At 37.6% G+C, this 24,342-nt stretch overlaps 1 protein-coding gene across 2 annotated transcripts in view; it reads right to left on the bottom strand.

Moving 5' to 3' along the window:
- Nucleotides 1–24,342, bottom strand: part of PCCA (propionyl-CoA carboxylase subunit alpha) — a 413,253-nt gene that overhangs the window by 202,225 nt on the left and 186,686 nt on the right. For both annotated transcript variants that reach the window (XM_059378122.1, XM_059378121.1), the window contains 4 exons: nucleotides 12,976–13,119; nucleotides 11,558–11,632; nucleotides 7,279–7,347; nucleotides 5,418–5,493 (listed from right to left, as the gene is read on the bottom strand). In XM_059378122.1, the coding sequence (XP_059234105.1) occupies nucleotides 5,418–5,493; nucleotides 7,279–7,347; nucleotides 11,558–11,632; nucleotides 12,976–13,119 (364 nt within the window). The remainder of the gene's footprint in view (nucleotides 1–5,417; nucleotides 5,494–7,278; nucleotides 7,348–11,557; nucleotides 11,633–12,975; nucleotides 13,120–24,342) is intronic.

Below are 24,342 nucleotides of genomic sequence, written 5' to 3'. Positions count from 1 at the left end.
ACGAGACGTGAGTAAAAGCAATGTGTAAACTCCAACTGGATTGTAGGTGGAATTAAAAAAAGATTTTTTAAAGAAAACAGTTCTTTGCAGAACAGGGGAAACTGGAGTACGGACAGAACATGAGCTGATACTAGGAGACGCCTGTGAATTTGCTTGAGTGTGATAACAATGTTGTGATTTTGGAAATCACAGGAAAATGATCTTACTCTTCAGATCCATACTGAAATATTTAGGAGTCATGTATCATGACGTCTGCAATTTCCCTTCTAAACAGCTGAGGAGAAACATGAGGAGGGAAGGGAAGGAGGACGTGCAAAGAGGAGGAGAAAGGAGAAGCAAAGAAAGGGAGAGCCGGAGAGCCGGAGCGGACAAAAGATGTGAGAATACTTAGCAATCTAGGCGAAGAGCATACAGGTGTGCAATGTACTGTTCATTCAACTTGAAAATACCTAAAATAGGGGCGCCTGGGTGGCTCAGTGGGTTAAGCCTCTACCTTTGGCTCAGGTCATGATCTCAGGGTCCTCGGATCGAGCCCCGCATCGGGCTCTCTGCTCGGCAGGGAGCCTGCTTCCTCCTCTCTCTCTGCCTTGCCTCCCTGCCTACTTGTGATGTGATCCCTGTCAAATAAATAAATAAAGTCTTTATGAAAAAAAGAAAATACCTAAAATAAAAAGCCTGTGAGCAATATATCAAGAGAAAACAAGCTTCTAATAAACTTTTTGAGCTAACTATATATGTGTTTTGATCCGATGTGTATACATCCACAGCCTTTTCTCTGTGCTCATCCAAATACGATAAAGATACTGTAGGATGGGAACGTGGGCTTAACTAACGTCAGACTGCACCATACCTCACCCTGCAAATTGCCTTTCTACCTGACAATATGCACACACATGCCTTCAAGAACCAGCTAAGCAGTAATTTACACTGCTGATACTAGGAGACGCCTGTGAATTTTCTTGAGTGTGATAACAATGTTGTGATTTTGGAAATCACAATTACTATGAAGATGCATAGTAATTCCTTCAGTCCACCCATCTGCTGGACACCTCAGTTGATTAGTACGTGGGCTACTGTAACCAGTGCTGTCATAAACGTCCTCATTAACATCACTGCACAATTCGGTCTTTTAAATCATAGGGTAAGATTCCTAAAGACTAAACAGGTAGGTCAAAGAGCATGCACTTTCAACATCCGATGCCAGGCCACTTTCCCAAAAGATAAGACCAAGTCACACTCCAAACACTCCCAAGTGTGCCCATCCCCTGTACTTTCCCTCTACAGTGAGTTCGGTCTTTTTTTTCTTTTTTTTTTAAGATTTTATTTATTTGACAGACAGAGATCACAAGTAGGCAGAGAGGCAGGCAGAGAGAAAGAGAGGAGGAAGCAGGCTCCCTGCTGAACAGAGAGCCCGATGCGGGACTTGATCCCCTGAGATCACGACCTGAGCCGAAGGCAGCGGCTTAACCCACTGAGCCAGCCAGGCGCCCTGAGTTCGGTCTTTTAAAAAATGCTGTCACCCTGAGGAGCTGCTCAAAGATAGTACAAAGCGAGGTACTCTCAACCGAGTCACCGTAAGTCCTAAGGCAGTGTTCACATGCTTTCAAAGAACCAAACCCAGAGGTGAGGAGAAAAAAAGAGCCCCCCATCTCAATTTCCACCATATTTTTTCACTCCATTAGGGTATCTATGAATTCACGTTATTTGTCTGTTTCATTCCGAGTTCACTAGAAACTCCTTGATATAGGGATATTATCACTCATTCATTAATTCATTCAACACGTATTACTCACCTACCATGTATCAGGCACTGCTAAGCACTAGTAATATATGAGTAAACAAGATAACACCATCACTGCCCTCACACACCTAACTTTCTTATGAGATAATCTGACATTTAGCAATTAGTCAGGCAACTAGTATTTTAATTAAAGTTATGGCAAATGCTTTGAAGAAGCAGAGCAGGAGGACACAGCACCAAGAATGACCTACAATGGACTTTCAATATTGTTTATCTATGGCTTCATCAGTTTCACGTATCACACCAACTGACGGATAATAATTTCTGACATATGGTCTTCAAATACGTAGTTTTATAATTGTAATGAGAGAGGGACAAACGAAGGTAGGACCTGAAGTTACAGAGCTATTACTTTGCCAAGTCCTTTTACATACTTAACCTCAGTTAATCTCTTAACCATACTTAATCTTAGTTAATTAACTTATAAGGCAGAGGCTAACACTCCATTTTTAAATGTGGAGTAGGAGATTCAGAGAGAGTAACTTAACGAAAATCACAGCTCCTAAATGGTGTCAGGACAGGATAAGAACCCAGACCTGTGTGATTTCTTTCTATTGTATCACAGTGAACCAAAGGCAGAAATTTCACACTAAGCCTGGGAAAAAAACAATCTGCTCAATAAAACACATTTTATTTTATGTATGATACATAGAAAATTAGGAGAGTAACAGCAAGCCTACTACCACTCCATACTTAAATCACTTCATTTAAAACTGTAGTAACTAGGAGTGCCTAGGTGGCACAGTCAGTTAAGCCTCTGCCTTCGGCTCATAACCTGGGGACCCTAAGATCTAGTCTTGCATCAGGCTCCCTGCTCAGCAGCGAGTCGGCTTCTTCCCTCTGCACCTCTCCCTGCTCGTGCTTCCTCCCCTTCTCTCTCTCTCTGAGAAGTAAATAAATCTTTTTAAAACATAAAATAAACATGTAATAACTAGTGGCAAACATTCATTTAAATATAAAACATGAAAGTATATTCTATAAATATGAAAGAGTACTCGTTTCAGAAGCCAGAGTAGAACAGAACACTAATATTGTGACAAAATGCCCATGTGCCATACTACTACATTACATCAAAGTTTAATAGAGATGTGATTTAACAAAATATTCTTACTCAAATTGACTATCTCAAATTCATGAATTTACCACTCAAGCTTACTTGAGCATAACTCAAATTAGCCAAAATCCAATAATTCAACAACCACAATAAAAATTACAAAGATACCGGGGCGCCTGAGTGGTTCAGTCGTTAATCATCTGCCTTTGGCTCAGGTCGTGGTCTCAGGGTCCTGGGACCAAGCATCATCTGCCTCCCTGCTCAGGGGGAAGCCTGCTTCTAGCTCTCCCACTCCCCCTGCTTGTGTTCCTTCTCTCACTGTGTCTCTCTCTCTCTGTCAAGTAAATAATTAAAATCTTAAAAAAAAAAAAAAAAAAAAGAACCACTTTTTTTAAAAAATTGCAAAAATACTGGTTGGGGGCAGGAATCCTTACAGATACTTAAAGGCCTCTGGGAGTAACAGTCCCAAATACCTTGTTCATGTCTCTGTACATGTAGTTAAACATATAGAGAAAAATGCATACCCAAATTAGATGTGTGTTCCAAACACCCATTTGGGGGGATAGTATTTCTAAGGAAAACAGACTCCTCCAGGCCTACTTAACCAATATATAGAGAAAATATGTAACTGCTGCTTATGGTGGAATATGGCAGAGTTTAAAAAAAAAATAGTAACTACTCCACAATTCAGGCTAAAAATGAACAAGAGAATGAACTAAAAAAAAATGTGAAGAGGATTTTTCAAATGTGTACATGCTTTGGATACCAATGTTACTGATTTTTTTTTTTTTTATTACATCTGAGTTCACTTGAGAGCTGTTTTCCTTCCATTGACAAAGGTGAATCACTAGCACATAAGATTAAATACAATCACTGTTACCTATTAGTTAACAAATGTTAAGAAAAGAGAGTTGACAGTAAAAGGAAAGGGAGGTAAGAAGTTTCTCCAGATCTAACAAGAGGGGGAAAAAAAAATGAGGAAAAGTGAGGACTGGATGACTACTAATCGCCATAGACAAAAATGAGCAGAGGAAGGTAGATATGTAAAAAGAGTCACTAGGGAGCGCTGGGTGGCTCAGCCAGTTAAGCATCTGACTCTCCATTTTTGGCTCAGCTGGCGATTTCAGAGTCATTAGATGGAACCCCATGTCAGCAAGGAGGCTGCTTGGGATTCTCTCTCTCCCTCCTGCCCTGCCCTTCCCGTCAACCGGCCAGCACGCCATCCCACCGCTCACATTCTCAAAATAAAACAAAACGAAGTCACTGAACTGTCTTAAGCCACTATTGTACACCCGCATGAACTGTTTACTGCACAAAGGCACTGGGTCAACGGCGCAGTGTTAAGGGTCTGACATGCTCCACTGCTAAGCTGGGCTCTCGGTTTCACAGCGGAACGCACCTGAGAAAAGAGCACGTTTTCTAATTCACACAAAGTTTCTGTCTACTCGCCAAGCCTTCTGACTTACAGGCTGTGTCCCCTTGAAGGGAATCCTTTTGAAAGGGTATAAAGCTCTGTATGGGCTAGATGGGGGCTAGGTGATCACACGCCACCACTGTTATAACCCCTCAGCCTCCGAACTCCAGCCTCCTAGCACCACTGTTTTAATGAGCCGCAAGAAAAGCATAGAACTACCCAGGCCAGTCCTTCCCAAGGAATGCGCTTGGACCCCCACTACTCACTCATAACTCAAAGTGAACTTGTATTTTAAACTTTAAATTCAATGTTAAACTCCATTATTCTGAAGCTGATGATAATTTATGTCGGACTAAAATGAAATGATCTTTTCACAACTAATGAAAAGTTGCTAATACAAATTATAAGGTAATTTACTCCTTAAGAGGAATAAGTATAACTTTGCTTTCATTATTTAAATAAAATGGCTGTGAAGGACCTGACTGGCTTAGTTGGTGAGGCACACAACTCTTAAGCTCAGCCCCACACTGGGTATAGAGATCACCTAAAGATAAAATCCTTTACATATACATTAAAAAGTAAAATGGTTGCTCCTAAGTCAGTTATTGCTTTACATCCTAAAGGCTTGTAGGCTCACACTTTGTTAAGCATTAAAACTGACCTATATGCACATGAGGTAACAAAACTGCATTTGCTAGAGAATATTTTATAATTTGCCCTTACAGACACAAAGGGTTATACCCTCTACTCCCAAGTCAGTCAACTGTAGGTCACTATATTTTATATCTCTATACATTTTCAAGTTTCATCCTTCAAAACATCATCAACAATGACCAAAGACAATAAATAGCTCATTTGCTGAACTGGCCAATAATAGACTTCAGAATATAGAACCATTTTCCATACAGTACATAAAATACTAAATGCTCATCTAGGAAAGGTCATGAAAGGTCATGAATCATAAGTTTAATTAAATAACTGAAAGTATATATATAAAGTATAGGGCTATCAGTTTAGTTCAAGTTTTTCTTATTTCTATTGAAACACACAGTAAGCACATTTTCTACTGAATTCTCTAGTGTATCTTCAAGCTGTTTTCTAAAACTGGACACCATGTATAATATTAAGACCCAAACGTTTGTTTTCACCTCGAATAACGTAATTATCCAGCGCATCTTCCATTCTCTTCAGTGCTTCAGTTCTATCAGAACCATACGTGATCAGCTAAAAGCAAACAAACAAAAAACAATTTACATCGGTATCTCTCAATCTATCTAAAAGTCAAACAATGCATTCTAATAAAAATCTAAGTAATTCCTAAGAGATTTCCCAGAACATCTTTTGAAACTTCACAGTGGTTTAGTTTGTAACATAAAGTATGGCAATTAAAATTTTAAAACTAAATAAATATGAAAATCAAGCTATTTCAGACATTTCTCCTATACTCACTATGACAGAAAAGAGCTTTTTGAGCTCAATCACAATATAATAAAAACAAGCATAAAAAGTTTAAAAGGGAAGGTATCAGAATGTAAACATGATCTGCGATAAAATATGAACGTCTGGGATAGGGAAGGAGTAGGCAAAGATTTGTTTTTTCTCTCCCTACGAGAATGTCATTTCCATGTTTGACACCCTGCTTAGATGGCTTTTACACAAAACACCACAGACGCAAAGGGTTCCTGTACTAGAAAATCAGAAGGGTCTTCCTTTCCTATATGATTTTGTACCTCTTTAGAGGAATCTTAACCAAATTAGCAATTAAATACAAGCAATAAGTAACATTTTATTACTAATTTGCTTGCTAATAAGATCTCAGGTATTCATAAAATATTTTTCTCATTATTACATTAGTCAATGTGTAGTATGCAATTACTTTAGTGCCTTCCATCAGTTCCTCAGTATCAAGCCAGGTTGAAAATTTATTTGTAGGTCACGTTTCTGAACAGAAATGTATTCACCAAAAATGGAACCACATCTATTAAAAATCCATCTATAATATTTGTTTTTTATTTTTAAACTAAATAGCACGTCTCTAACAAAATACCTAAAGTTCACTTTAATAATGTTACTGTTAAAAATTAAGTTAAAAAAGATAAAGAAAAAATGGTTTGCTTGCTGTAAGTACATCAACTTGAGAAAGGGTTTCTGTGGTCAGAAATTCTACATTTTATGATATCTCACAATTCTAAAGATTTTAAAAGATGTAAGAATTTAAGCATTATTGTTATTCTGTAAAGTCAAATTGCAAAAAGACATCTTATACTCTTACATAAACCTTAATTATGTGCAGTCCCCACAAATAATTACTGATTCATAAAAACTGAAGAGAGATGGTAAAAAGTACTCCAAAAAACACGACTTATCACCCCAACTCCTTGATAATGGTCTGCCATTGACACTTCTATCTCAGGTAATTTTCAGGAATGACCAAATACAACTTAATTCATCCTAACTGTATGGGCTGCACTGGAGCCCCTGGTTAGGTAACTTAGTTACCTAACTATTTAATAGTTACCTAACTAACGAAATGGATCATCATTCCATTTGACGGAGAAGAGCCAATGACTGACTTGATTGGGGAGTGTTACAAAGTAACACGGTACTGATATTTCTCCAGAGGAAAAAAAAAAATCTGCTCTGCTTTCACTTTTCCATCAGTGCACAATTACTTGTTTAATTATAGCACATGATTCAGAGAACAGCTCAACTTCAGATTTTATTAAATTAAATACTTCCACTTCTTCAGAAGAAAAATGAACAAAGCCATTAAGAAATTGAACTAACTTTTGGGCGCCTGGGTGGCTCAGTGGGTTAAGCCACTGCCTTCGGCTCAGGTCATGATCTCAGGGTCCTGGGATCAAGTCCCACATCGGGCTCTCTGCTCAGCAGGAAGCCTGCTTCCTCCTCTCTCTCTCTGCCTGCCTCTCTGCCTACTTGTGATCTCTCTCTGTCAAATAAATAAATAAAATCTTTAAAAAAAAAAAAAAGAAAAGAAATTGAACTAACTTTTGAAATCATTGGATCATAATAAATGCTAATATCACTTCCTGGTTGGATGCCGCTGTCAACCCGGACCTGGGAGAAAGAAAGAAATGAAAGTAACTTCATATTGTGCAGCCATTTTTCTCACAATTTTAATTTCTAAGGAACAGATGGAGAATTTAATCTCAAGTAACAGTTCAGCTTCCAGAAAACAGAAAAACAATCTAAACCATATCATCTTGAGCTGTATGTAGTACAACGTATTTTTTGCTCTTCCACTAAACAAAGGAACTAAGAAACCTCAAAAAATAACACTGATAATACTTCATACATCACTATCCTGGGATGCATTTGTAGCTACCCGATGGGGTCTTCCCACTGAAGCATGGCATGAATGATGCGCCCCTTCTAGGCACACTCCCCACTGGACCCTTCTGAGAGCTCCAGGGAGGACCCCAGTCAAGCCAGGCAGCAGGACTCGGCAGTTCTGCTCATCAGCTCTCTAGGAACGCCGGTCCTGTGGCTTTCATGTCTGTAACACTTTCCTTTTTTGCCTTACCCTCTCAACTGTACAATGTTTTTTTTCTCTGTTACTGTTAGTCCCCTGAGACTTTAATGTTTGTACAGCTTTTCTCATAGCTTTGCTTTGTAAAGACACAGCCCCAATTAGAGTTCCGATTTTGTGATTTTCATGGGGGGAAAAAAAACAGCTCAAGTTCAAAATATTCTTTTGAAGAGCCTGATTGCTGTTAACCAGCCAACAAGTTAGTTAGTACATCGCTGATTCTTGTTTTCATCTCCCAGTTTGATACCAGCAGTAAGGCACAGAGGTTAGCCATGTAAAACTTTTTAAATGAGCAGTTGCTGAGGATGAAATATTTATTAAATTATTGTGCCTAAGTTTTGGAATCTGAAGTATTTAAAACCTAATCAAAATACTTAAGACTGTCAAGCATGTCCTAGGGGTCTTGAAGATAGAGGAATTTAATCGAAGCTGCTAGAACAGCAGGACTCTGATGCCCAACACTGTACAGGGGTGGGAAGGGAGAGCAGAAGCTCACGTTGCTCTTCACCTGTGGGAAGACGACTTCCTAATAAACAGCAGCTCATCTGTCTGCAGCAAGGCAGGAAAAGGTCAACACAGCGGCTGTTAGGCCTTTAATATTTTAATTTAGGCAATTATCAAGGGACCGCATGTAGAACCTCTTGTCTAGGATACCCACATGAGGGTACGATGATGGCTTTATTATATGGTGACATCAAAAGATAAAGCCCAGTTTTGTTCTCTTAAAAAAAAATTCACACTACTATTATTCTCTTTGTAAGGCTTTAGAAGATAACATTGTAACACACACAGAGTGCTTTTATTTCTGTATTTGCAAACACAAAAAGGATAGATATTTGTATTTACATTCACATTCATACATGAAAATCATAATTTTAAATGAAAGTCACTCAGCACACTTAAACATATCTTGGCTTTCTATTTTCTGGAAACATACTTCAGTTCTATGAAATTCACAGTGTTTATAAAAACTAGGAAAGAATTAATGGGACAGCTGTGAAAGCAATAAAATCATAATCTATTCTCTCCACATTCGAATAGCCCCCAAACGGCAGCTGACCACCAACTTACATAACAGAAAAGAGCCTTCTGAACTTGCATTTTCTTAATTTTAGTAGCAAAAAGTAAAAGTGCTCATTTTACCACCGTTTATTATTATTTAAAACCAGAGCATGCTTGCTGAAGCTGCATTTCAAACTGAGACTGGTACAAATCCCACAATGTCTGACTTTAAATATAGCCTATTTGCTACATAAATTGCTACAAGGGTAGGGTGGAACTCTGCTGTTCAACCCGCTGGTCAAATAACAGACAATAAAGATTATTTATTACTTTCTTCTATAGTTCATAATTTAACATTTTAGTTATCATTATCACCACCCTCCTAAAAGTTAAGTAACCTAGGGCTCTTGGATATAACCATGTCACCCATTTAAATTATGATCATAGAAGGTATGTCATTTTAATCTAAAAATACATAGGGTAAAATCAAGAGATATAATACATAACCAAAACATATCTCTAATCAAATATATTTCATTAGCAGATCAACATTTCTAATTTAAAAATGTAACAAAGCATGAAGACTCTGACTTATAACTTCCTGCTTATATAGCTTTATTTCCAATAATCATCAGCTTTTTTTTTTTTAAATTTCTAACAATGAAGTAAAAATCAAACTAAGTCTCCATTCCTTTATGGAAACAAAGGCTACACAAAAAAATGTATTTAAGCTTTGGCTCAAAAAGCTTTAAGAATAAAGTCAAATGAAAATGTAACGAAATTTCTGAGCAGAACAAAACTGCCGCCTGAAAATAACAAATTTATAAAATGTGGTGATCAAAGATTTTTAAAAAATCTTCATCAATGCCCTGTAAGTAAATTTTAGGCTTAAAGAAGCATGTGCAGTGTACGGCCTGTAAATTAACCCTGAAGTATGTATTCTTGTGACCAAAAAAAAAGGTTAACAGCTCAAAAGAGTTTTCCAAGTTCAAATGGACTGATCTAGCTAAGGAGACAAGGAGGAAAAGCCACCTCCCACCACCACCACCACCCATGCACCTGTGTATGAGGGTCCCAAGCCATTGCTCAGAAAGCTCTGGCATCATTTAAATGTTTTTCTTCTGTATCAACGGTGGACCGTGTGAAACTATCAGCCGCCTCCCACCCTTCATGCTCGAGTCACCTCTCCCCCTCAGTCCAACTCCCAGCCCGCCATGTCTACCTGACAAGTGACAGCCCAATCTGATTAAATGCTTCCAAGGGAGGGACTTGTGGGCCTCCATGACAGGCCAAAAGTGATCACCATGGAGATACATAATTACAGCTGTCAACGCATCTACTGTCCTGCTGACATCAATTTGATTGCTCCCAGCAATAATGATAGACAAAGCTTGGTGTGCACTCTCCCGCACCCAATCACTTTATCTATTCCTTGGTCCATTTAGCTGACATGCAACATTCACACAAGCAAATAACAGCAGTAAGCAGAACATTTAAGGCATTTTAATTGTTTTTTCTTTCTATGGATGGCTCACAACTGCAAATGTTATTACATAAAACTCCTGCTGCAGCATTAATTGAAGAAAGATTTGGTGGGACAAAGACTGTAGGGGGTATAGTTTGTCCATTATCACTTATACTTTCAACAGGTCTCACGTTTGAAAATTGCAAATTGCAAAAACTTGCGAGGGCAAAATGTTTGACATGTTGTTAGCTATTACAACGTGGTGAAAACTTCCAACAACTAGAGGAATCATTACGAATTCTTATTTAATACTTTTTTGTTTGATTAAAAAAATGTTTAGATATGTCCCTATGATACTTGTTTTCTCATCTGCTATTTAACGTCACATAGTGCCTGTTAAATCTTTACAATTTTTTTTCTGCCTTCAGGCTTTGAACACAGCATGGAGTCTCCCAGCCTAGAAAGGGTCAAGTCTCTTCAGAACGCATATGGGCAAAAACAATTTAAAAAGTGAAATAAATCACATATCCAATAACATCTTTGAATTTAGAATCCTTCCTGTAATCTTTTACCATCTTCATGCCAGTAATCAAACGGAATAATCATATTCACAGATGTTACAGCCTTGTCATCCACTAGTTAACATAATGTCATATATATATGCACTTATTACCTTGATTAAGAAAAAGGGTATGTCCTTGTTCTTTTTATGCAGCAAAAACTATTTAAAGAACAGCTATTAAATAAAGAAGAATTATGAATTATGTGGACCGTGATCACTTTTCTTTAACCGGTGCAAATATGTACTTCTTAAAGTCCGTGACACTTCCTAGGATGAGGCACACTTTGTTTTCCTTAATCCGTTTCCATTAAGGGGCTGATTTTGTGCTTGAATTTTTGACGTCTCACTATACAGGGAAGCTGGGTTAGATTTAGGGAAAAGATTAAAGTGTAATACAGAAAAGTCATTTCCCATTCTTAGGGTTCTGTGATCTTTTTCACTACAATTTTCAAAAGAATTGGGAACATTGTAAACTATCATTTATTTAAAAGTCAGATGTCTCTGGACGTCCCCTGTGAAGTAAATTCTGACTTTCCTACATATCACAAAGTACAAAATATTTTTTTAAAAACAACAAAAAACTGTCATTCCCCAGGAATTCCACTCGTCCTTCAATTTACACCCTTCAGTGATGACATGCTTTAACATAAAAGTATGACATAAATCAAGGTTTTACCCCCTCACTTGGTATCACAGCTTAATGACTTACACCAGGTAGATGTATTGGTTCTTCGTACTGAGACAATCTCCCAATGGACGGTAAGCCAAAGGACTTATAGGGGTCCTGAAAGTTCAAAGAAAAGGAAGCACAGTCTTTGAAATATAAGTCAGCAGAGTAAGGTTAAATATTTATACAATGAAGAAGCATTTATAGATCTATTTTCAACATACAGTATTTACCAAATCACAGATTTCAGAATATTACTGTCTTATACTCACTCTAAACTACTTAGACAAGTATTTAAGAACCAAACAGAACTGTAAGCAGAATTTAGCCTGACCTTAGTCATACTTTACTGAAACTGGTAAAATTCCAACATTTTATAAATCTTCTTAGAATGCTTTGGGCAAAAATAAAATAACCTAGGCGCTACATCAAAACATCCCCCGGTTCAGAACAACTGTAGTGCACTAAAGATACTTGTTTTCCTTACTCTCAAAACAGTTCACATATGGTAAAACTGGAGAATTTTGGTTCTTCAGATAAAGACCTGAAAGAAACTTTGCATGTGGTCCATTCGTAAATAGCCTGGATCATCAGAATAAATACTAAGTAAGTTCAGTGTAACAACAAAATCAAGAGCAAGAATAACCAAGCCAAGTATATTCTCAATATCCTTAAAAAACACTGGAAAACAATTTCCAGTATTCTTAGACACAGATACTAGTAATTTACTTTTTGTTTTGACAAACTTCAAGTTCTAAAAGTAAAACATAGTATACATGTTTCCTTGAATTATTTTAATCACTTGAAAAAAGCCTTCTCAGATGATGACTGCTTTATTATCTGATGATTAATACAGTTATAAAATAGTATAAAAGTACTAGACTGACAGTTTAGGAGTAAGAGCCATAATTAAAATCATGAATGAAAGCTTTGCAATTTAAATTTTAATTGCTACTTTCATGTAAGCGTAAGGGACAAAATTATTAGAAAACAAACTTGCAAAAATTTAAGTACTGAATTAACAACTCGTGTGCACCCAGGGTGGGCTCTAAAAACCAAAAAGCACAAAACAAACAAAAACACAGAAATAAATGCTTCTGTTTATTTCAAATGGGATTTGAAAACAAGCAAACAAAACAAAAACCACGGTCCCTTCAAGCATACTGAATATTTAGCAAAAGCAAGAACATTTAACGAATGCTTGGTTGCCCCTTAAACTGACTGGGAGCTATTTTTCCCATGCAGAAAAAATACATGGAACTTAAATAAACTCAATCTTTTAAAACTGCTTTGAATTACCACAAAACTATCTACCCTTTGTCCCAGTTGGATTCTTTATTACATAAGCACACACTCGACACCAGTTCTGAAATCCTAACTTTACCTTCCGTTCAGCTCTACCTGGTCCCATGACTTTGGGACACGACCACCATGCTTCCTCTCAACATCATTCGTTTTACCTCAGCATAAACCCGACATTCGACTGCCCAGCCATTGATGGGAATATCAGCTTGTCTGTGCCTGAGAGGGTAACCCTTGGCAACACGGATCATTTCTTGGACTAGGTCCAGGCCGGTAATGCATTCTGTGACGGGATGCTCAACCTGCAAGGCCGATATGAGGCCGTCAATAGGTGTGGGAAAGGGCAAACAAATCAGCAAGAACAAGTTCAACAACTTCTAGGTAAAAGAAGGTTAATTATATTTAACAGTCAATCACAATGAACAAAACCAAAAGAATTTAAAATTAAACACAATCTATACCAGGCATGACTTTTTTTAAAAGAAACACCTAAAAAGTATTTGTAAACTATCTGTATTATTTGTCTCCATTTTTCATTAGATGTCGTCCGGCCACGTTTAACACTCTCAATTTTGAAACAACTTCCTGTCTGAAAATACGTATTTAGCTACAATCCTCCGTATGGCAGATAATCAAGCTCTTCTGCTACACTTAGCATGGCACCCACAGAGGCAGCTTAGGATCTTTCAAAGCACGAGGCGAGCCGAGTCTCACCCAGGCTCATGCTTTCACTAACCTGTCCTGACAAGCAACCAGATTAGCGTACTCTTACATCAGTGCAGTGTAGCAGAAAGGAGCAGATGGATCCTGCAGGTTGTTTTCCCTTCAGACTTACGTGGGGAGTGCTGAGCACGCACAATAGCAAAACGGAGCCAGTGAAATCACTCTGCTCTCTCAGCAAATTGCTGATAACTACCTTGGATGATGCTGGCATGGGGATCCCGGGCCTTCCACACCCACACATGGGACACACACGTACAAAAACATGCACTGGTGTATACAGATACTAACAGGGATACACAGCATTATGAATTTGATCGCTTACAAGTTCCTAAACTTAACAAAGCTAAAAGAAGGCCACTTATGGCACTGATAAAGAGCAGATGATAAAGAGCAGATGTCACTGAAATCCCTGTGTAAGTTTTAGATATTTAAATATAAGCTCAGTCACATATCCTGCTTTAATACCGATTTCTTCTCTTATAAAAATTAAGCATGTTCTAAATGCACTTCATAACAGTCTCTTTATCATGACATGTCTAATTCCATACATTCTGAAACGAGAAAAGGTCAATGAACAAAAGAAATGTCTTCCCATCTTCAACTACACTAATTAAAGGACAGGACTTAGTCATTATAATAATCCTGAAGCTTATCATAAGCAGACAATGCCATGGTCTTAAAAAAAAAAAAGCTTTGTAAAAATAAACAGATGGCATCCATAATTAGCTCTGTGTGTGTTATGAGTTTGTTTACAGTTTCAACAACATTTTAAGACATTTTGACATAATTTTAATGACAAATCATCACTAAAATAAGCATCTACCCTTTGTAAAATAAATGTGACACTAAATAAAGATCTTATTAGATAGTTCAAAAAATAAATTTTTGAAGGCAAGCTATAGTTTTTTGAGAAACAAGATTCCATATGACAAATATAACAAGAAAGGAACAAGTGTTAAGCATATCTATTATTGCTAGAAACAAATTTCGTGTGAGAAACCATCTTACCACTCTATTCAAAGTGTGCCTACTGTGTGCCAAGGGCTTTATATCAATACTATTCACACACTTCATTAGGTTAAAAAAAAAATTTAAGGTTAAGTGAATGATTTAACTCTAATCTATGATTAACTCCTTCTAAGTATGCACTATATACTAGGCAAATAAATAAATACTGAAAGAATAAATGAGCAGCAAACCCAGAGCCACACCTACAGTAAATGATAGAGGCAGGGTTGGAATTGAGGTCACTCCAGAGATGGTATGACCTTCCTATTCTCTTGGGAAAATGTATATAAAAACATGTAGTAAACTGGCCGGCTCAGTCAGTGCAGCAGGCAACCGTTGAGTTTGCATGAGTTTAAGCACCATTACTAAATAATAATAATAATAATAATAATGATAATAAACTTTTTAAAAAATGTAGTGAACATAAACAGCTACATGATTATGAGCTGTTGTCTTCTATAAAGCACAGTATTATAAAAGTTTAAAGATATAAATTCATCGTAAGGTTCTGTTTTGCCTCCGAAGACTTCTCTTTAACCGTGTAAGAAAAAAGTACATTAGACCCATTATTGAATGGAATTCAAAAATGGACCCACTTAACCACAACTTAGAATTATAGAACAGAAACAGCACATTTCACCATCTAAATTAGTGAGCTGCAAGCATTTCAAAATAAAATAATGAAGTAGATAACTAGAATAATAACTAGCTGCTAAAGGCAAGATGATTACTTGCAGAATTTAAAAAATATATCCACTTAGGTTCATATATTGTTAAAGAAATCTTTCTAAACACATTTTAGTAGAATTCTAAAGTTATTCAACTGGATGGTGTGAAAGATTTCCTTTAGACCCTGAACTATTATCACCAGGAATCTTGTAGGTGTAACATTGCTTAAATAACCATGTACGGCGCCATTTCTGAGAACTCGGAAACAGGTCACCTCTGCAAGTCACACTCAATACTTAAGAGATCAAGACAGAGATATACAAAGAGACAAAAGAGCTCCCAGGCCAAAATATAATTCAACAGAAGTTTTAAAAGTTATCTTTAAAAGGGACGCCTGGGGGCGCCTGGGTGGCTCAGTGGGTTAAGCCGCTGCCTTCAGCTCAGGTCATGATCTCAGGGTCCTGGGATCTCAGCAGGGAGCCTGCTTCCTTCTCTCTCTCTCTGCCTGCCTCTCAGTGTACTTGTAATTTCTCTCTGTCAAATAAATAAATAAGAAAGAAAATAAAAAAAAAGAAAATAAAAAATAAAAAATAAAAGGGACGCCTGGGTGGCTCAGTTGGTTAAGCAGCTGCCTTCGGCTCGGGTCATGATCCCGGTGTCCTGGGATCGAGTCCCACATCGGGCTCCTTGCTCAGCAGGGAGTCTGCTTCTCCCTCTGCCTCTGCCTGCCATTCTGTCTGCCTGTGCTTGCTCTCTGCCCCCCCCCCCTCTGATAAATAAATAAAATCTTAAAAAAAAAAAATTATCTTTAAAAAAAGGAAAAAAAAAAGAAAAAGAGAAGGAGACAGGGAGGGAGGGAGGGAGGGAGGGAGGGGGGACCACTGGAACACGGAGGCAGCCGCCTGGAAAGAAAGGATGTACAAAGAACGAGAGTCCAAGACGGCTGTCTGGTAGGCTCATGGTTTGTCTTGTTCCACCCGGAGGAAAAATCCACACAAGTCTAATGCCACTGAACATGTATTCTGAAGGCTGTCATGTGGAAGGAACAAACAAACAAACAAACAAACAAGGTAAGGTTTCTGTGTCGCTTCTATTTGGAAAACATTGACTTCAACCACATTAAACATGTACTTTTAAGAGAGACTCCTTGGACTCCTTAATCAGTTATCATGCTTTGGGATTCTCAAGAGGAGGGTATTCTACAGTGCCTACTTAACCACACACTCCCCCTTCTACGGGATACCCTTATGGGTTGAGAATTCCATGGAACACACTTTTAGAAACGATGCCTTAAACGTTCAAAATACAAAACTGAATTCCCTTATTGTGACTATCCTCACCAAACAAATTTCTGAAAACCTGGCTTCATACATTATATATTTTTTACCCAATAGAAAGGGGTGATAGTTCCAAGAAGTGTATGAATAAGGGATACACCAAATAATATGATTCTGCACCTTAAGATCAGTCTTATGGTTTAGTCAACAAAAGACCTAACCCTCACCCCCAGCCACAAAGAAAGAGAGAAAGCAAAGAAGAGCCCAAAACAAGTCAGAATTTCTTTTTTTTTTTCATTTTTAAAAAAAAATTTTAAAGGATTTTACTCATTTATTTAACAGAGATCACAAATAGGCAGAGAGGCAGGCGGGGGCGGGGGGAGGGGGAGCAAGCTCCCTGCTGAGCAGAGAGCCCAATGTGGGGCTTGATCCCAGGACCCTGGGATCATGACCTGAGCTGAAGGCAGAGGCTTTAACCCACTGAGCCACCTAGGTGCCCCAAGTCAGAATTTCCGAACTCTCAAAGACAAAGAGTGTGCACTCTGCAGATCTACCCATAGCTAATCAGTCAGTCTGTGCTGGCAATGCCTCTATCTTTCCACAAGTCTTTTGTTCGAACAGGTGCAAACAACTACAAACATGAAAGGTCGTATTATGGAATACAATTACACACAATCATGCGACAGTGAGTATATATATAGTTCTACATGCCTATATTAGATGGCCACAAACGTCCGACTTTTTATTAATCCATTTGCTACTTTAATTTATTTTTGTCTTCTTGATCACCATCAAGCTATCACTAGTACCAGTGTTTGTGTTTAGACTTCTTGCTACTGTTTTCACATGTATTTGTTGCTTTAAATGTGTTTACCTCAAAAAATAAATAAGTGAGTTTATCAAACGCAACTGTGAGGTAAATCTGGTCTTGCTTCAAAACGTCAAAGTGATGAACTGAGAAAAACATATCTTTCTGGCATGGTGTCTGCCATTGCTACTGTAATCTTTAGACTTATTCCTCACTAAATACAAACTAGGAAATATCTACAACTAGTGGATGAAAGTATAATGAGACATTTCCAGTCTCAAAGTATCTCCCGATAAAATACTTAATTGACAACAAAAGGAAAAGTGGTAACTCTACAGTAAAGAAATGTAAAAGACACCACCTTAACGAAGCAAACCTCAGCAGTAATGGCGTGAACAGACATCATGCTTCTCCGGTGTGGTGCTCAGAGAAGCACAAAACCTTCCCTGTAGAATGTTTTACATTCTATAGTGAGCACAGCCTCAACACAATCACGAGAAAACAGACAAATGCAAAATGAGAGATATTCTACAACGTAAAGGGCCTCTGCTCCTGAAAAAATGTAAAGACCATAGTTGACCCCCCCCCAAAATAAGTAAAATAAAAGACTATGGAACTGTTCTCGATGGAAAGAAAGAGGTATGACAAGTAAATGTAATATAGGATCCCAAATCAGAAAATGTGTTTCTTTTACTACAAAAGGCATTAATGGAACAACTGGTGAAATCTGAACACGACCTCTAGACTGGATGATAGGTATATGTAAATGTTAATATCCTGATCTTGATAACAGTACTGTGGTAATGTAAAAAAATTTTCCTGTTTTTAGGAAATACAAACATTTTCAGGAGTAAAGGATCACCAGGCCCGCAGTTTACTCTGGAATGTTTCAGGTAAAGAAGAGAGACACAGATAAAACAGATAAAGCAAACGTAAATGTTGGGCAAAGGTGTTCAGAACATCTTTGTAACATTCTGCAATTTTTCTCTACATCTGAAATAATTTCACATAAAAGTTAATAGTAATTAAAGCAAAATCACGAGTTTGTTTTTACATATAATAAACTATTACCAAAATAAAGATAACTGATTTGATCATTTTATCTTCCATTAAAAATAATCCAATTTGATCAATATTTTCTCTTCAAAATCTACTATGCTAAATAAAAATAATAAACAGCAGATAATTCATTCAGTAGGTTTTCTCTGACTTAAACTTGAAAATATTTTGTGTTTATTTACCTAATAATTCCTAAGATTTTAAGAACGGGTAACTAGGTGACAGGCAAGTTTTGCTCCAGGGGAGCAAGATTCAGGTAAATTCTAATTATACACTTAAGTTAAAACTTCCAATGAAAATTAACACTGAGGGAAGTTCCAAAGAGAAAAAAAAGTCACAAAAAAGCGTGGAAAGAAGTCAGACAGAACATGTATGTGTAAACTTGACCATTAACAGAGAAGGACGGTGATGAGAGGATTGGAAGTTCCTTAAATGGAAGAATATTTGGCTGTAACTGTCTGCTGCTGAATGGTGGCCCAACTGCCTAGTCAAAGCAGAAGCTGTCCCCAAAGCTAGAAGACCCAACAAACAGGCTGTAACTAACATCCAAATGGCACTGAAATTTACAAAACCCCTCCAAATGCATGAACTTGTTCCTCAACATTCCACTGTAATGTTATAGGGAAGGCAAAGGAGATACAAACAAGAGGTATATGGTGAGCGAATATTAAGAATATCTAATATCCAAATAATGTTATTTTAAATTAATATGATTTTAGATAACATCTTTATTAAATACACCATGTCTAAACTGACATGTATTAACAAGGCTTGATATGTAAAATCTCCCTCTGGTAAGCAGAACTTGTTCAACTCAACTCAGCGGAGCAGTTTAGGTGTGATGGATGACCTGTTGAATTATACGGAAATTGTCCTGTTACATAAAACTGAGCTCCATAACGGTGTTTGGAGGTAACAGGTCTCCATTCAGTTTGTTGTTATTCCAGCCCGAAAGGATAACTGATGCCATTATTTTTGGTTCTGCTCTTTCAGTTCAGAGAACTGCTTTGTCCAGAACAGAATCTAACATTTACCTATTAAAATTATGAAGCTCTACCTCCTGAGAATACAGGATTTCAAAATAAAGATCTAAAGTTATTAGATTTTGATCCACAGGACTCAAAGATAAAAAGCACATTGGGAAATAGGCCCCAACATACCATTCCTGTAAACTCACCTTGAAAATAATGGCTATGTTCAAGGGTGGCAGTGGAAACTGAACAGATTCTATTTACAGAGCTTCCCTGTTGACCCCAACACAAATAATCAAATGAAGAAAGGGAAAGGAAAATGTTATGTGCTGAACTGCGTTTCCCCCTCCCCAATTCCTATGTGTAAGCCCTAACCCCTAGTACTTCTGAATTTGACTGTATTTGGAGATAGGGTCTTTAAAGAGGCAATTAAGTTAAAATGAGGTCATTAGGATGGGCCCTAATCCAATATGACTAATGTCCTTAAAAGAAGAGATTAGGACACACACAGAACAGCAGACAGACCATGTGAAGACACAGGGGGATGATGGCCATCTGCAGGCCAAAGAGAGCGGCCTCCAGAAGAAAGCAACCCTGCAAATGTCTTCATTTTAGACTCCTAGTCACCAGAACTGTGAGAAAGTAAGTTTCTGTTGGTTAAGCTACCTTGTCTGCGGTATGTTGTTATGGCAGCTCTAGGAAACTAATACAGGAACAAATTTGAAAGATTAAAATCTAGGTAAGAGTACAGAACTCAAAGACCCAAAACAGTTTACAACACACTTTAAAACAAAAACCTAACTGAAAGTATCTGACAATTTTACCTATTCACATCATGTCATAAAAACTTCTTTCCTTCAACTTTCTAATAAGACTCAATAAATATTAAGGGAAAGTTTAATATACCCTGCTTTGTATTCTCAGTTTCCTAGGATATTGGCATTGAATATTCCAGAACATCCCAGAACATCCCATTCTCAAACTGGCTTAGTTAACCCAGTTTGAGAATCTTGGCCTCTGTGACTTTAAAAATAATCGAAAAAGTCAACTTCTGCCCAAATCTAAAATGCCCCTTCTGGCAAGAATGCAGTTTTATGAATTAGTCACAAATCCATTTCTCTAGGATTTCTCCTATCAATTATTCTTTCAATCAATACTCCAACTCTGAAAATAGAACACAGTATTTGTTCAGTTACAGTCAACTCAAAGAAACCAAAATATGGGTTGCAATAATTCTTAATTTTTAAGTTAAATTAAAATTTAAATAAGTGAAATTAAAATTTAAATAAGTGAAACAGTAAAGGGTAAGAATCGATTTAGAGTTTCTAAAATTCCTCTGGAATATAAAGATCCCATATGGTCCAGGATTATCTGATGGGGGAGTCTGGTTGCCATAAAATTTTAACAATTTCATAGCACTTTTTCTTTTATCCCACTGCAAAAGTAGATTCCTTCTTCACTGTGGCAATCATATACAAGCAACTGACAAAGATCTAACAAAGGTGGGAAATTCAGCTCTGTTCTTAAGGATATGCAACAGCCAGCTGACCACACTTGGGCTATTAACTACGGCAAGATGTTACTCCTTTCTACTTACTTGAGAGTGTTCCAATGCTTATAATCTTTGTAAGACTACAAAAAGGCTGCTTTTCCAAATAACTAAAATCTAATCATAACCTACATTTGGAAATGAACTATCACACACACCACACACACACACACACACACACACACGAATTTGGGAAGATATAGTGAGGGTCCTAACATTAATCTTAAGACAAGGGTCCAAGCAGAAACAGCTTATGACTTTGACACTTTTGCCCATCAGTTTCAATTTTAGAAGACCTCCATCTCCATTCTTCTCTTAGACTCTTACACAGACACCCTTATGATAAAACAATGTCTTTCAAAGTTGCTTATTGCAAGTATGTTTGTTCATAACAATAATTTTGTAGTTAACTGACAGAAAAATAATAAAAGAATGTTATTAATTTATAGCTCAGTTTGCCATCTTAAAAAAAAAAACTGACTACTGGCAGGCTTTATTAATAATGACAACAGTAAAAGTAAACATGTTAACCAATATTTAACAAACATGGCATGTGGAACATTACTGGTATGATTTTCACAGCCAGGAAGAAGAATGAGTGCTAGGTCTAAACCAGGCACTTTTCTGAGCATTTTTAAATGAATTAACTCAGTTAATGCTCACAATCCTATAAAGCACTTTCTACAGTTACTGTCACTTTATAGATGAGGACAGTGAGGCACAGCAAAGTTAAGGAACTTCCTTATAATCATACAACTAGGAAGGAGTAGAGCTAGGATTTACTTGCACTAAGTCAAAATATGGATGGTTGCAACTAATGAAAACGATGACTAAAGGAGTTCCTCATTCATCAGCTCTGGTTGTTCTGAACCATTTTAAGGTCTAGAACCTCACTAAATTTCTCTCTAGAAAAGCATGTACCCAATTTCAGAGGGTCCACAGACTCCCCCAAAGCTCATTAATGACACCCAGATAACACTGGTTAAATATTTCTGCTTTGAGAAGATGGCAAAACCAGCATGGTGCACCCCCTCTCCACTCCAAATCCCACGGTCTCTATTCCCCCAGAGTGAGTGAGTGACACAGGATATTGCAAACAGGGACATCTGAGGGAAAGTGAGAGCCCATCACAAGTAATGAGCTCTTGCCTGTCATGGGCTGGGGGCAACCCAGAGGCCAGCTTCAGAGATCTCCAGGGAAAGATGTGAAAGAAGTCAGGGAGACAGCTTGGCCTGCGGAGATCCATGCGGCCTGAAAACAGTCACTTAAAGGCTCCAAGAGTCCCAGAAGTCCAAGCAGGCAATATATATTAGCTAGACTCTGCCCTTGAGATGAAGTCAATGTTCCGAGATACATGCTCTTCTTTTTTTTTTTTTTTTAAAGATTTTATTTATTTATTTGACAGAGAGAAATCACAAGTAGATGGAGAGGCAGGCAGAGAGAGAGAAGGAAGGAGGCTCCCTGCTGAGCAGATAGCCCGATGCGGGACTCGATCCCAGGACCCTGAGATCATGACCTGAGCCGAAGGCAGCAGCTTAACCCACTGAGCCACCCAGGTGCCCCAATACATGCTCTTCTTAACCTCAATGGCAGATATGGCTGTATCTCCAACCCTTCGAAGGACTGCTGCCACTTAGAATATTACACCAAACAGCACTCTACCGAGCCCAAATCAACCACAGTAAAACCACTGCAGGTGGCTTATCCACCAGAGATAGGGCTACATTCAGAATAATGACTATAGATACCAAGAGAAACAAAGCAGTTGAGGATTAGGGCAGGTGGGGGGGACCAGAGGGGGGAGTTGGGAATGCATCCAAAAAGTAACTGGGCACGTAGAAACTTCAAGAGTATCAATACATGCACACATACCCCCATACAAAAGGAGACTTTCTGGGATAAAATAACATGATTTCCCAATTATGCAGTCTGGTTCATTACTTTAAGGAGAAGACGATCACCATTAGAACTCAAATTAGTGGCCTGGAAGAGCAACATAAAAAATTAACCTCAAAAAACAGAATACAAATACAAAATGAGAATAATCATAAGCAAGAAGACACAAGCTTCAGAGAGCTTGTCCAGTAAGACTAATCCACAATAAAAGGAATTCCCAAAGGAGAGTATGAATAGAGAAAAGGAAATGAGAAAAGGAAAACAGTTAACAGAAGAAATTTTCTCTGAAATGAAGAAACACTTATATCTGTACACTTCAAAGAATACCTGGAGTAAAAGGCAGAACTTATGGACATAAACACATACGTAGGCATGTCCCAGTGGAGACCAAAAACCAAACCAAACCAAACAAAACAAAATTTTTTAAAAAGCCCGAGTTCCAATGATCAAGAGGAAACTGGGTCACCTTTCAGACACCAAGAATACTTTACATATATAATCGAAGACTAATTAGAATGACCTCAGACTTATTACTAGAAGTAGAAGCCAGAAAACAGGCCAGTGTATCAACTACTGAAAGAAAAACAGAAACCCAAGAATCCTAGAATCAAAATACCATTCCTCTTCAAGCTAAAGAAATACATTTGAGGATGTGGAATTTTCGAGCACAGCCTCCACAGATTCCAGCTGAGGAAACGTCATGAAAAAAATGCTAATGAAACCAATAAACTAGGGCAGAACTCTCAAAGAAGGGAAAGAGAGAAGATACAGAAATGAGAAACCTGTGTACACACAAGCAAAAAGCAAGTCTGGAACCAGAAGAGTTCAACTACAAAGGAAATCCAAATACAGCCCAGAGATCTGAGATGATCTCTGAGAATCTTCAGTGCTGGAAAGCTGGGGCAATCAGAGCTTCTTTACAAGTATTAATTTGAAAACGCCAATCTAAACAGGAAGATGAACATAAATAGAATGTTAAAGGACAAGAAAATTTCCAATCTACCAATGGGAAACAAGAGTAATTAGCAATTTAATTCAAGCAACAAATAAAAAAGGGGAAAACAGAAAAAAAGGAATACTGAAATACAAGCAAAGATGAAATGATTTTATTTATTTAAAATTACAAGGACAAAACTTTCATACAAAAAGAAAGAGTGTCAGATTGGTTCTTTTTTCATTTAAACTTTAAGAAACACAAAACAAGTGATAAAGAAGGCTTTGAAATAAAACAGGCAAGTAAAACAAAAGGAAGGAAATGCAACATGACAGGAGTCAAGGTGGAATTTAAAATTAAAATCTTTAGGAAAACTTGTATAATGAATACAGCCATACACTGAAGTAGCAATAGATGAAATTACATAATGTCTGAAACTTTTATTAAAATACTCCAGCTAAAAGTGGCAAAAGGAAAAGAAGGTATGCATAAAACAATCCTGGCAATGTAAACATGAAGAAAGTTACAGTTTCATGGGACATGAAACTTCTACTCTTAGTACCTCTGTATGTTTGAAGATTACCACATGTCAAAGGGACCAAAAAAAAGGACACACCGAAGAAAGAAGAAA

This window comes from Mustela nigripes, chromosome 15 (assembly GCF_022355385.1).
Source record: "Mustela nigripes isolate SB6536 chromosome 15, MUSNIG.SB6536, whole genome shotgun sequence".
In the NCBI taxonomy this organism is placed as follows: Eukaryota; Metazoa; Chordata; class Mammalia; order Carnivora; family Mustelidae; genus Mustela; species Mustela nigripes.
The sequence above is the reverse complement of the archived record's forward strand: the minus strand, read 5'-3'. Positions and strand labels throughout refer to the sequence as shown.